General features: G+C 42.7%; 1 protein-coding gene across 1 annotated transcript in view; it reads right to left on the bottom strand.

The window, feature by feature from the left end:
* Positions 1 to 13,882, bottom strand: part of TXLNB (taxilin beta) — a 34,771-nt gene continuing 20,889 nt past the window's right edge. The window contains exons 7-10 of the mRNA XM_059469376.1: positions 10,905 to 10,979; positions 5,651 to 5,743; positions 4,432 to 4,527; positions 1 to 3,344 (exon numbers count right to left, since the gene is read on the bottom strand). Coding sequence (XP_059325359.1) covers positions 2,538 to 3,344; positions 4,432 to 4,527; positions 5,651 to 5,743; positions 10,905 to 10,979 — 1,071 coding nt within the window. The 3' untranslated portion in view covers positions 1 to 2,537. The remainder of the gene's footprint in view (positions 3,345 to 4,431; positions 4,528 to 5,650; positions 5,744 to 10,904; positions 10,980 to 13,882) is intronic.

Consider the following 13,882-nt stretch of genomic DNA (forward strand, 5'->3'; position numbering starts at 1 on the left):
TTTGAAGAAAAATAAGGGCATATTTAAAGAAAAAGGAGTTTGTTTCATGCAGGTGGTTACTAAAATGGCAACAGAATCAAACAACAAGAATTAAACCCCCAACACATTAACAAGTATATAAATTGCATTAATTTTAAAAGTCACCCTGATAACAAACAAAACTTGTAACAGAAACTATATTTCTACCAACTTAAGTCAATGGAAACTAAAAATAAGTGTATCAGGTGAGTATAACTGTTTATCTTAGGATACAGATTTGTTATACATTAATGTTTTCACAGGCACATAACTGGCTTGGTTTTCAGAGATGGCCATTCACTTAGGGCTTTGAATCTGAATATTTGATGGAATTCATGTTGCCTAATTTAGATACCCAAATTTAAATTAGTTGTCTTAGGCTGGCTCTAGCATCTGAAGAGAAAGATCATCTTCAGAGAGAAAGTAATTCCTTCTGACTTGGATGCCAGTCTTATCATGGGATAACTTGTCCTCAAAAGATGCTTTTCCTTCTCCACTGTTTATAAAAGGAGCTTAAGATAACTAAGACTCAAATTATCCACTTTCACATGATTAAAGACATGAGATAAATCCTGTAGGTCTTGTTATCTAACATAAGGCATTCACAATTGAAAACTATAGTAATGTTAGCTACAGGCCATATCCAAAGACACATTTGCAGTTTGTGCTCTGTAAACTCCCAGGGTCAGCTCTGTAACCAAGCAGTTCACAGACATATTTAACCAGGGTATGGGCCACATTGGCAGTAAGCAGAGATTCAAACCCCGTTTTTGGAGGGTGGCATGCTGGAAGGACTCTGTGGCCACTGTTTCCCAGAGTGTGTCAAAGGTGATATCTTTCCTTTTGGTTCACCTGTGTTTCAACTTTGGCTTGAACAAGTTGCTTTGTCTTTGGGGTCTTCTTGGGATTTGTCTGTAAACATGGGTTTCTTTGATTGTAAGATTTCTCTTTCCAACCTCTAAACATCTTGCTTAATTGCCCTTTTCAAATTCTTAAGCTGTCCAGCTAAGGCTCTGAAAGGCCTGGGTGGAATTCAGAGGAAAGAGATGAGAAACAAAGAATGTCCCCCAGGATTATTTTAACAGTCTTTAAACCTACTTAGGCTTAAAGACTGTTAAAATAATCCTGGGGGACATTCCTGGGGGGACATTTCAACCTTCTAAAAAGCCTACTTAGTCTCCTTGCTTGAGTCTGTAGAGCTGCCTGGGTAGGTATCCTCCCTTGGCTCCTTCCTTCATGGCTGTTCTTGGCACCAGAACAAACCAGTTTCAGACAAGGTGGCTGCATTGTTAAGCAATGTCTGTTGGCAGGCAGGTGGGAAGAGCCGGTTAGACAGGAAAGGGCATGGGGATGTAGCCAGCCCCTGGAGGTGTCTGTGAGAGGGATTCCTGCTTTCCTGGTTCTTCTTTGCTTCTGGCTTATTGACTTGTGCTCTGCTTCCAGAATGGGGTGACAGGTGAGTCCTCATCCTTCTCCTGGGAGCATTGGCCCATGCAGCAGTGCCAGGAGGAAGCTGTGGTTCATGTGGCTGGAACTGGGAGCGACAGCACCATCCAGAAGCACAATCTCAGGATTATTCATCTGTCTTCTTCTGGAATACATCCTGCTACCTTCCACTCTGCTTTCTGCTCCTTGCCTAGAAACTGGGGTCTGCAACCAGCTTCTCATCTCCTCACCTTGTTTGTGTGTTGGAAACAGGCATGATCCCCACTGCTGGCCTTGTGATTCCAAATAGTATGATAATGTAGCAATTTTCTGTTGGATGTAGAAAGAGAATTGTGACCCCCTACCTTGGAAATTGCCATCAATTTGGAAATTGCTGTTTTCAATTATTTTATGTGAATCTAGAAAAGATCTTTTCCCTTTCCCTGTAGTTCTGTTGAAAACAAAACCTATTCTAGAAGACTGAGCAGAAAAGATCAATGGAAGGTAAGGCTGAAAGCTTGTGGGTGTTTAGGTTACAGTGCTGAGTGGTGATTTCCTTGCCCAAAAATTCACCTCTGGCTGTTGCACCACTCCTTGGATATGGCTGACCACATTTATGGTTTCAGTATTTTACTTTGTAATTACAGATTCCTTTCACCTCATTTATTAAAATCATAGTGTGTCCAAGTAGGCCACCTTTTATGCAATATCAAAATAAATAGATAGAATTAATTATGAGTCTTTAAATATATGCATGAGAATTGCATTGTTTTTTGAAACATGGAAGTGCAACACTAAAATTATTTTCCTGAATGAGATGACTCATCATGCCTGGGAAAAAGAGATCCTGTGATTTCATTGTATTTCCATGTCATTAAGAAAGTATTATACTTCAAGCAGATGAAGGACTGCAAAATTTGCAGACCCATTATTACTGGATAGTGGTAGCAAAGAGAAGTGCATTACATTTGCATACAAATACATGAGTGTGTTTTAGGAAACAATTTTTGTTTCTTAAAAAAAAAAAAAGTATCAATTTAGAGGACGAAGCAGAGCTCTGGTTTGCAGAAGACAAGCCTGGGCACATGGTGTCTTCAATCCACTGCTTCCATGTCTGTGTCCCCTGTTTGCTTCCCAGACTGCCCCTGGACAGATCTATCTGCTGGGCCATCCACACATTCTGCAGCTTTTGGTGGGCCCTGAATGGGTACTGGCATATTCCCAAGGGAGATGGGTGTGCTTTGTGCGGGGGTTGGCACGTTTTCAGGGGTTGCTGGCATGCTTTCAGTGGGCATTGGCATGTTCCCAGTGGGGACAAGCACACTCTCAGGAGGCACTGGCGCACTTTCTGTGGGTGTTGGCACCCTGTCTGGAGGGGAGGGCGTGCTTTTGGTGGGCTTTGACCCATTCTCAGTGGGCACTGTCATACTTTCAGTGGGTGCTGCTGTGTGTTCAGTGGGTGCTGGTGTGCTCGTGCTGGGCTGCTCACAGGTTTTCCCAGCCTCTGAATGAGGAGTGAGAGGAGCAGGAGGTTCTGGCACCAGGATGGCATTACATGTTTGAGTGTCACAGGGCTCTGGATTGCTGCTGTTGCTTGGGAGGGACTCCTCTGCCCTGTGGGACACCCTGAAAGCTTCAGCCAGCTGCTTCAGCATCCTCTTGTCACTCTCATGCAGCTCAATGCTCTCCTGCTCAGAGGGGGAAGGCGTTGTTTTAGTATCATCTTCTTCATCATCTTCTTCTTCTTCTAAGATGCCATTTCCATTCACCTCTTCTGGGAACTGTGCTTGCTTTATTTTTTTGTACAATTCATTTCTCTCTTCCTGCAGAGCACGGCAGAGGTTCTCTAGTCTCTGGATTTTCAGCACAAAGCACTCATATTCCTTGGACCTCATGGCTTTCTGTAGTCAAAGACATCAGGCAAAGGTACAGGTTCAGTTTGAGTGCATACAATTCATTAGTGGAACTGGCAATTAGGAAATTATTTGAGCAGCCTTCAGAGGATGCTGCCAGGTGGCTGGCTTTCACCAACTGCTCTTCAATAACTATGGTGTTTTGGACCAAAGATTCAAGAGGAAATTCATCCCTGTAACTACAATGTATTAACATTCTGGATACATATTCAGATCAATTTCACTCAAATATATTTGCAGGAGTACCTGCTGATGCTCTGGAGAAATGGAAAAGCATAGTGGATGTCCATGCAGACAAGCAACCCAGAGCCTGCTTAGACTTTTGGTTGGTGTGGGTGTGAATTTGGAAGCAAATGAGCTGCATTTTTTTTTATTTGTTTATCTTGTTTCTGGGCTCTGTAAGAGCATCCTGAATTGGAACATTTTCTACACCCAGTGAGGAAACAAGAGATATAGAAATCCATAAAAATAGAAATAGCCATAGCACAGAGCTACAAAGCTAACCAGAAAGATCTGGTCCCAGTTCAGTTTATGTTTGGGGTGAAACTTCAGGCAGCCTCTTATCTTCTTTGAATGAGTTCCAGTGTGCTTATGAACTTCCTTTGCAATGCCCCTGGGACAGCACATTTAAAAATATGGAGAGACACAGTACTTGCTTTTGACTCTTAGAGTCTGACTACACAGGAAGTTAATGAAAAGCATGATTTTAAAGTTCATTAGCTAGAACACATTAATTCCCTGGGTGGATGCTCTTATGCAGAAAGTAGCATGAAGTGAACTAATGCCAATTTGCTTGTATGGGAGAGCATTGAGAATCACCCATTTTTAGAGCACTTAAAATTCAGAGTTACATAATTCAGTTTCTCATGGATGTAGTGGATGCCTGCACAATCTAAAAGCACTACCAGCTGGGATTGTCTTTTTCTCTAAAGACATCCAATTATCAAGGTAGCTTGAAAGAAAGACCCTTAGATTCAAGAAGAATTTTTTCACTGATTTCTGGGATTATCTCATCTCCTAATTAAAGTTTTACGTGGGGAAAAGGATGCATCTTGAGATGGGAAAGACTGCTCACCTCTTCAATCATGTCCAGTAATGCTCTGTTACAGTTCTCAAACCTGGATTTCCATGTAGCAGTATCTTTTTCTAACTTCTTCATTTTCTTTGTCATCTACAGAATTAGGAAGAAAAGCTACATCACAACAGAAATTCCAAGCTAAAGATGAAATTAGGGCAGCCCCTTTATTCAAGTCTTTGGCCCTGCTCAGAGCTCTGCTACCAGCAGCTGTAGTGTCTGTGCTAAGTAATAATTTATGTTGAGGGATGGATTTCATTTGAAGTAGCTGCTATATCACTTTCAGCCTCTAGTCTGTAGTCCCAACAATAGGACCAGTTGATTATAGCCAACTTCCAGCATACAAACTACCACAAAAACAAAAGGCAAAGAATTTGGTGGATTCTGTTTGTCTCTTTACCAGACTACAGTGTTAGACTGCTGGGAAGTTAAAGAGGGGCTCTTCTGAGCCCTCAAGGCCAGGGAAATTCCCCCTGGACGACTCACCCCTCTATACTACCCCCAGAACACACCACTAGCTAAATAGCACCATTTTTCCTGATGATTTTGTGCAGGCAGGACTCTCTGTGAAGAATTATTAGGTGCTGCCTGGATCAGGGCATGAGGATTTTGAGCCTTGGTGGCAGAGCAGAACATTTTTTATTACAAATATGTAAAATAGGTAGATGTGTTTGGTTTTTAACTCCCATTCATTACAGGAAATAAGAACCCCAGCTGCAAGGAAACAGTCTCTTGGATGGTTTCCACGTGGTGTAAAGGGGTTGGTGGGCTTCAGCTCTGCCTACACACTCTAGTAAAAGTTATGTAGCCTATGTCAAACTCGCTGTACCAGTGTCAGTCACCCAGAAGGTTCTATGCACTCCTGGGAACATGGTCTGATAAATGTGGCTCCAGACTCCCCCTCTGGTATGTCTCAGGGATCTGTACCCAACCACCACAGTGTATTTTAAGTAAAATATTTATTCTTCCAGGCACTTTCAGTTTTAGCTGAAATGGAGAGATTTCTACTCTCCTTTCTGCTGTTGAGCTTGCAAAGCTGAAATCCAACCTGCTGTCAGTCGTGGCTGAGTGTGTCCTAAATCTTATTTGAATGTTGATGAAATTATTCTTCAAAATGTGCAGAGATGGTCCCATCTCAGGTAGAATTATTAGAGTGAGAAATATCAAAATCTAAAAGGAACGTATCAATTACAGAGTTCAGGCATGAGCTCCTACTCACTTTTTCCATCTCCTGTTTGAATGTGGCAAACACTTCATTGCTTTTGGCCAAGGTTTTTTGAAATTCTTCAAATCTTTCAGAGTAGAGAGTGATCTGTATTAACAGAGAGAGAAAAAAAACCTCACTAATTTCAGTACATCCAGGATGGCAAACTTCTACTTTGGTAGAAGATAATAAAATAAATATTATGTTTGGGCATGGAAATTAGTTTCTGTTTGGAGACCATGAAAGCGCAGAAACTCTTTGCAACTTTTTATGGTTGCAAACTATTATGATTCCTCCATTGCAGAAAGATGAGTAAGAATAGAAAGAGTCAGGCAAGTGATTTTAAAAAGACTTTGGAGTTATGGATGCCCTCCTCTCCTGAATGTTGCAGCTGTGGTATCCCTATACAGGGTGTCCAGAAAAAAAGTAATTCTGTAGATATCAAGACTTGTGAAAACATTCCCCTTGCTTTGATCCCTGGCCCATCTCCATGGGCAAGGACTAACCTGAGCTGGTCCAAGCACTGATGCTGTGCAGGACCATTCAGTGTGATTAACTCAAGGTGAGAGCCAGCATGAGCAGAGCTGTGCCTGAGCTCCAAGCCTTGCTTCACCTCACAGATGTCACCAAATCCCAGCTTTAACCTGGGGGTTTCAGCCCTGGCAGAGGAGGTCAATACTGCATGGCTGCCTGGCTGTTCACCTGCCTTGGGGATTTCTCTGAGCACTCTTCCAGCCAGGCTGGGACCTGGGTGCTGCCCTGGCTAGGATGCTTTGGATGTCCAAGTGAGCTGGGGGAGAGGCATCCCCACACCATGCTGCAGTCGTGGTTTCCCTTCTTCCATCTTTCCACCTGGTGGCTCAGGCTTGGCCAGGAGCTGCACAGGCAGTGCTTGATGTGCTGCACTCCCCTGTTGGAGAGGAGCGTCACTGCTCACTTTCTGTATTACCTGGCATGCAAACAAAGCCCACCCTTCACTTTCACACTGCTGTGAATCTGCACTGGATTCCTTCAGGATGCATCCCTGCACCACAGCTTGAGCCAGCTGAGACCTTGTCAGCTCTGTTTTGGACTGCAGCTGTAGGCAAGGCCAGCAAAGACAGAGCAAGCCATCCCCAGCCAGCCTCTTTTGCCAGTTTCACTTCACTCTGAGGAGCAGAGCAGAATAAAATTCTCTTGCAGTGTGCCAGCATTTCAGACTACCAGGGCTCCATATTTTGCTATCAGTTTATACCTGGCCATGTCTAAGTTTATCTGTGGCTGTATTTTTTCATTATTACAATATTTTGTATCTAAAATCGTCAGATGGTTTTGGAGGAACAAATGTTCTAAAGATCTGAGTTTAGTGTTTCTGTAAGATTTTCTCGTTTTCAGCTTTTCCTGCGTGGTTTGGTTTTTGTTGTTGTACTTTTTTTTTGTTGGTTCTTGTTTGTTTGTTTGTTTGTCTGTTTGTTTGTTTGCTGGTTTTTTTCCCTTTGAAAAAGAAGACCAGCTCCAGCTTGTTCCATTCCTTCTGGTGCCAGAACATCCCTAGAAATATTTAGGTCATCAGACATTTCATCTGTCCACCCTGGCAGCTCTTAGGAAAAGTGTCACATGGTGTCACATGTGGTGGCTGAGGCAGGGTGGCTGCAGAGCTCTGGGAGGGTCAAGAGCAGCCTGCAGTATTCCAGTGTGTGGGTGGAAGCAGGTTGCCTTCTTTCTCCACACCAGCAGAGAGCTGGAAAATGGATTACCTAGGAAATTTTCTTTAGTGTAGAGGGGGTGTAGGCAACTCACCCCTGATACTTCTATGAAGTCACTGAGGAAAAGAAGATTTAGGAAACATTGCTAATAGCGGGGTGGGTTTCATTCTGACTTTGACATCAAGTACAGTTATGTTATGTATCATGCTTGTTCTAGCTGGTTGTTATGTTATGGTGCCCCTCGCCACAGCCACAAAAGCAGGGTTCCAGGCAGGTATAACCTGGGCTGGAAGGGCCTGGGAGGCTGAGAGGAGGGCACAGGCTGCAGCCCTTCCCCACGGAGCTGGGTGAAGATGCGGGATGTTAACCCATACAGAGCACTCCGTGGTGCCACTGTCAGAGCTAGCTGACATGAAGCTTGCATGTTTGTGTTTATACAAGGCTGTAGCCAGAGCTGTGACCTAGGCACAAACAAAAACTCAGAGGGATTTGTTTTAGCAGCCCAAGTTCCACAGCCTAGGTGGGACACTGCTACCGGGTGTAGTAGTGGAATGTTGACATTTGGAAGAGATGTCACAGCTCTAAAGAGAAATGCCTGAGCTTCCCAAAGCCAGGTGATGGAGCAGAGGTGGGAGTCAGAGAACTGAGCCTGCTAGCCCAGATCTTTTTTAAGAAAGCTCACCTCAATTCTGTCTCTGCTTTTCCTTCCAATTTTTGCGAATTGTTTAATTAGGTCAAAAACATTTCCCATTTGCACAGGGCAAGCTCTGACCTCAGCGGGGTCCCTGAGGAGCACCACAGCACTAAGAATAGCATCTGCAATTTAAACTGAATAATAAATGAATGTTTTCACAGTGGCTGGGAACAGGCTGTGAGAGATGTCACTCACTGGGAGCATGCACTTGTGCTCCAAGATCAGGGAGACGAGGATTGCCTTGCTGCATCCAGCAGTACTGTGTGGGAAGGGAGGACAGAGGCAGCACTGCTGTGAGTGCAAGGCTGTGGGAAGTGGGGGCTCCTCAGCACTGCCATGCTGAGAGGGTGCTACCATGGGGACACCTCTTTGGCCTTGTTGTGCTCTTCTTGGTTGCCATGGTTTAGTGGTTGCCCTGTGCTGGCTACCAAACATTAAAGGTCTTGGCCAGCTTCTATCTTTTTATTTGGTTTCAATGCGTGAAGCTAAAATAGTCTGCCTAAGCATCATGCCTGGGGAGAGCATGCAGCATCCTGGGAAGCACCACCACAGTTTGGGTGTGCCTCCTCAGCTGGTGCCAGACCCCTGTCACCATTTGGAGTCCCAGATTTGGCTGTCACCGCCACATTGGCCATCCAGAGACTGGCTGGCATGAATATGATGTCCCCAGTTCCTTCCAGCTCAAGGAAGAAGTGGGTGTTCATCACCTCCTCTGAAGCAGAGTGATATCTCACTGTGAAGGTTATATTATGGCTTCTCCCTGTCTCACTGACCCAACATCTTCTCATAAATTTCCATGCAGCAGTTCCTCTGTTAATCACAGAATCATAGAAAGACTTGTGTTAGAAGGGACCCCAAAGACTGGCAGGGACACCTTCTACTAGACCAGGTTGCTCAAAGGCACATCCAACCTCTCCTAGAACACTTCCAGGGATGGGACATAATATCTGTTTATTGCTTTGTGTTGTTTGTGTCAAGGAGCCCTTTATGCTCTTTCTGTTCTGCACTTGCACAACACCTTGCATTACAGCATCTGGCCCATGAGGGAGGTCCTTTGGTGCTACCATACTGGAAATAATAAAAAATTTTAAAAATAATATTAATAATGTTATTATCCCTGGTAATTCCAAATGAAGGCTGGTATGTAAGTGACAGAGCTCTCACACTTGAGCAACACACTTAACTGCATATTTCATTTCAGGAAGCAAATAAAATTTTTGTCTGCACAAGCCTGGGAGGAGCACATGTATTCTCAATGCTTTCACAGACTCGACTGGTGTTTTCTAAAAACACCTTTTCTCTTTCAAGTATTCTATTTTTTTATCAATAACTCCAGCTTCATTAAGATGGCTACCGAGGTCTGCCTGCATAATTTTTTTCTTCTGGTTGATCATAAAAGTTTCGTTAAAACCACTCTGAGAAAATTTGGAGCAGGTTTGCAGACAGGACAGACTCAGTTGGAGGCCTTGGAGGTTTCATTGCAGAACCTGTCAAACTATTGTCAGCAGCAGTTTATATGATGTTCTTTGGTGTGCCACTGGCTTATCTCAGCCTCTGAAAAAACACACTAAAAACTAAACCCCTCTTAGCAGGTGTCCAGGTTATCAGTTTAACACTGAAATTTCTTGAGGGCTCAAGAGGCAGCAATTAGACCATCTGCAAAGAAAAAGCTGGGACAACTTGCCTGTATGATTAACTGTGAGCAAGGGCTGGGAGGCACTTCTGATGGAAGAGGAGATGGGCAGCTGCAAGAGGGACTGACAGACTGACAGCACCCCCCTCAAGGTTCTGCTTGGGGGAAATCTTTCTCACAGACAGGTCAAAGAATCTACGTAATTGTTTCTTAAATCTAGAAAAATTTACTGATTCTCTTTCTGGTGTCATCTAGTGTTCTCACTCATTGATTCAAGGCCTCACTTGAATATTCAAGGTGATTATTGCATTGCTCCCAAATTGCTCCCATATTCTGCCTATGGCTTGGTTTTACTGGCTTTCACTCCAGCTTGACTCCTGGCGTAATTTTGGCAAGTAATTTTATTTTATTGAAAGTTTCAAATTACAGTTAAGCACTGAAATCCTAGAGACCCCTCTCTATAAGCCCTTAGTAGACAGAATTCCTGTTAAAGTTAATGAAAATGCTGCCTTTGCACCCCAGTTCAGAAAAGCATATGGGCACAGCAGCTCCAGTTTGGTAAACTTGTTTCCTGATGTGTATGTACTCCAGTGCTTTGCTGTAAAAGTGACCTGCCTGAAGGGTAGTTATGGTGAATTATCAAGGCACACACATTGTTCTGTGGTTGAGCGCTGTAAATACTCATAAATCAGCACTTTAGAATTATTAGAGTCAGAAGGAACCTTTAAAGATCAGCTAGTCCAATCCTTCTGCCTTAGGCAGGGACACTTCCCACTGACCAGGTTACTTCAAACCCCATCCAGCCAGTCTTGAACACTACCAGGCACAGGGCATCCACAACTTCTCTGGGCACCCTTTTCCAGTGTCCCACCATCCCACAGCAAAGCATTTATTCCTCATATGTAAAAGAAATCTCTCCTCTTTCACTTTAAAACTGTTATCTTTTGTCCTATCACATGCCCTGGCAAAAAATCTCTCTCCATCTTTGTAAGCCTCTTTTATACCAAAAATTTGCAAAAAGGGCCTCTTCTCTTCTTTAGACTAAACAACCCACATGTCAGAGTATGATTTGCAGTATGGGCATTACCTTACAGTTGGCTTGAAAATAACCTGCTTCCTTTGCAATAGTCTATGAGATGTAGAATGAGGCTAGAAGGAATACACAGAAAGCAGTTTGGATACTTTACCTGGGATGTGCCTCATGGGTTAAAAACTGGCAAACAAAGGCACACCATGCAATCACCTCTCCTACGTCACCTGTGCCTGCAGGACAGTCTCTTGCTCCTTTAACATTTTGGCCTGGAGCTTCCATTCTGCAGCTTGGTTCAGGAGCTGTGTTTTGGGCAACAGAGAAAAAATTGTTAGGTCCCTAGATTATCAGTTGGAAATCCTCATGCTCCAGCTCCTCATGTTACTGTGATAAGGAGTGGCCTAACTTTCAGGTGAATACAGTTAGAGCAGTTAGGTAAGGCAGACTATTTACTGTTATCCTGAGACATGGGACAGGCTATTTGCATTCCATGGGCATATTTGAATAGGAGTTCAAAGCCTACTTGGAATTAAGTGTGCAGTACAGTGGGCTATAAAAAGTGCAGTATTTAACCACATCTTCACCAGACTTCTAGAGAATGGTTATGGTACTTTCTGGCACATTTATTTCAGCACAGCTCCAGCCAAATTCCTGCTGTTCAGTGAATGGCAAACTTCCTGTCACATTAATGACCCTGAGTTACTATGTGGGGATGGTCACAGTCAGACCTGCATCAAAAAAATCTGGGAGTTTTCAGCAATCCAGTGCATAGGAAATGTCATACATTTACTGCTGTCTGTTATCTTTGGGCTCTGTTTGCCCTGGCAAGTGGAGAATTCCAGCTCAGGGTGATAAATGTCTCAGGTTAAGTAGGCAGCCCAGGAGGAGCTTGACTGCAATTTCTTCCCTGGCTTCTCCTGGGAAGGTCTGCTTCCCTACTCCAAGGTGCTTGGCAAAATCACATTCTGATCTGCAGGCTGCAGATAAAACAGGTGGAGGATTGGTCAAGGCTGAATGAACCATAGGAATGAGGTTTGCAGAGACCTTTCCTGGCTACAGTTCTGAGTCAGCACTTCCAAAGTACACAGTAATATTTCAGCAAATGGTTTAATCTAAAAGCAGGAAACATTTACCAGGGTGTTAAAGAAATGTCCCTGTTGTCTACCAAACATTTATAAAGTGTTTTATTAGTCAGGCCAAATATATTTTAGAAAATGAATGCTAATGATAGCTTGAGAAATGAGACATAAAGAAGTTATTTTACCACAGGATTTTGCTCTGTTGGACTAAATTGAACTTAAATTGTACTGTAAATTGTATTTAAAATAGCACAGCTGGGATCTGAAAATATATTGATAATTAAAAGAACTGTGTATGTCAGGGGATCTTATACTGGAAGTGAAAGGCAAGTAGAAGCACATGCTGAAAATGTATTTGATCCCCAGTAAAAACTTTTATTCTAACCATTTTATTGGAAATAACATATGTAAACTATGCAAATACCACCTGGTAAAAGAGCTGAAGATGAACCCTAAAATGCTGATGGTCTCCAGCTGTTTGTGGCACAGAAACTATCTGAATTAGATTTGCTGCATATATAAACATTTGTATATTGGCTCTAGAAAAATATTTCATCAATTCAGCCCTTTAATTTGGACCCACTGAATTTTTAACATCTAAAGTTTCCTAGACAAGAATGTTTTACAGCTCAATTATGAAGAAATTGTGTTGTACTTATTTTATATCTGCCTCAATATTTATTTTGAGAATTTAATTTGATTCCATGGAGATAAATCAAGTTCTTTAATTCAGGTCTTGTTGATTAAAATTTCAAATAGTATAAGCCCTGGCCAGTAAAAAGAGTTGGCATGGGTTAAATGAGCATCAGTTTGTGCATTTATTTTCTCAGAAGAGGGCATGCTTTTCATGTACAAAAAATGAAATAAATTTTTTAAAAGTCTGGATGAAATTTGGATTTTTAAATTTCACCTTTCTTTGATATCTAATTTTTAGAGTGTCTTTTAGAATTTATAGGGCTTGAATGATTTAATGAAATGTGCTTCAAAAACCTTCAGAGCTACTCAGTCCCTAGGCCAGTCATTACTTTCAAGGACTGGACTTTTATCTGAATTGCTTCAATCTCAGCTGGGGTTACCTCCATACCCAATGTGACTGGAATAATGAAAAGGTCCCACTTCCTGCACCATGTCTTCAGCCACAGCACAACAGATGGACAGAGAAGGCAAAGAAAAGTTGCTTCTTTTGCCTCTTAATGAAATCCCTCTTTCTTATTGACCCACATAACTTCTGCAGTGAACAAAAATCCAAGCGTTAATAAAGTCTTCTGTATTGGAAGCAAGCCACAGAGAGGTTTGCTCAAATTAGCACATATTCTCATGCAGCCTGAGGTCATCTGCAAACACCAGGCTGGGAGAAAATGAATCAGAACTGATACATTTATTAATAGACTGTGAAGTGGTAACAAGGAGGCTGAAGTATTAAGAAATGAATAAATATTGCATGTGGTGTTTACAGAGCAGCACTTTAGTGAAGGGTGGTGATGCTACACTCTATTATTAGAGCTATGGTAGCTGCTGGAGGCCCAGACAGTCACAGGGGATGGTTTAGTGAAAATTAAACTTCTCTTTTTGCTGTCAGACTCTGTAAATTCCAATTATGTCGTGCTGACCAGTTGTGGGATGGTGATAAAATAGCATCCTTAGGTCAAGCTGTCCCTTTGTGAAAACCACACATTAGGAACCACTGCTGCTTCAACAGGGAATTGCATTCTTTGGTGAATGTGTAGAGTGAACTGTGCAAGCAATGAGATGACCTCCTTCTGAGGTGCACACGCCCTGCACGAGGGAACACCTCTCATTGTCTGAGGTAAAGAAGTTTTGCACAGGGGCAAAGATTCCCACATGCAAGAAGTGCATGGGAAGGCATCAAAGTGAGCCTTCAAAGAGTGATCAGATAGATAAAAGCATACAATAATTTTCATTTAAGAACACTTGCAAAATCCTGCAGCAAAGGTCATGCACAGGGATGAGAAAATTCTATGGAGAGAAACATTCTGACAGCTGTTCTAACTTTGCACATTACTGAGCTGGAGAGAGTTACAGCTAAGTGAGAGAACTCCATCAAAGGCACCTTGGTTTCACACATACATGTATATACATTACTCCCACAGACACTAGCACAATGG

Source organism: Ammospiza nelsoni, chromosome 3 (genome assembly GCF_027579445.1).
Source record: "Ammospiza nelsoni isolate bAmmNel1 chromosome 3, bAmmNel1.pri, whole genome shotgun sequence".
In the NCBI taxonomy this organism is placed as follows: Eukaryota; Metazoa; Chordata; class Aves; order Passeriformes; family Passerellidae; genus Ammospiza; species Ammospiza nelsoni.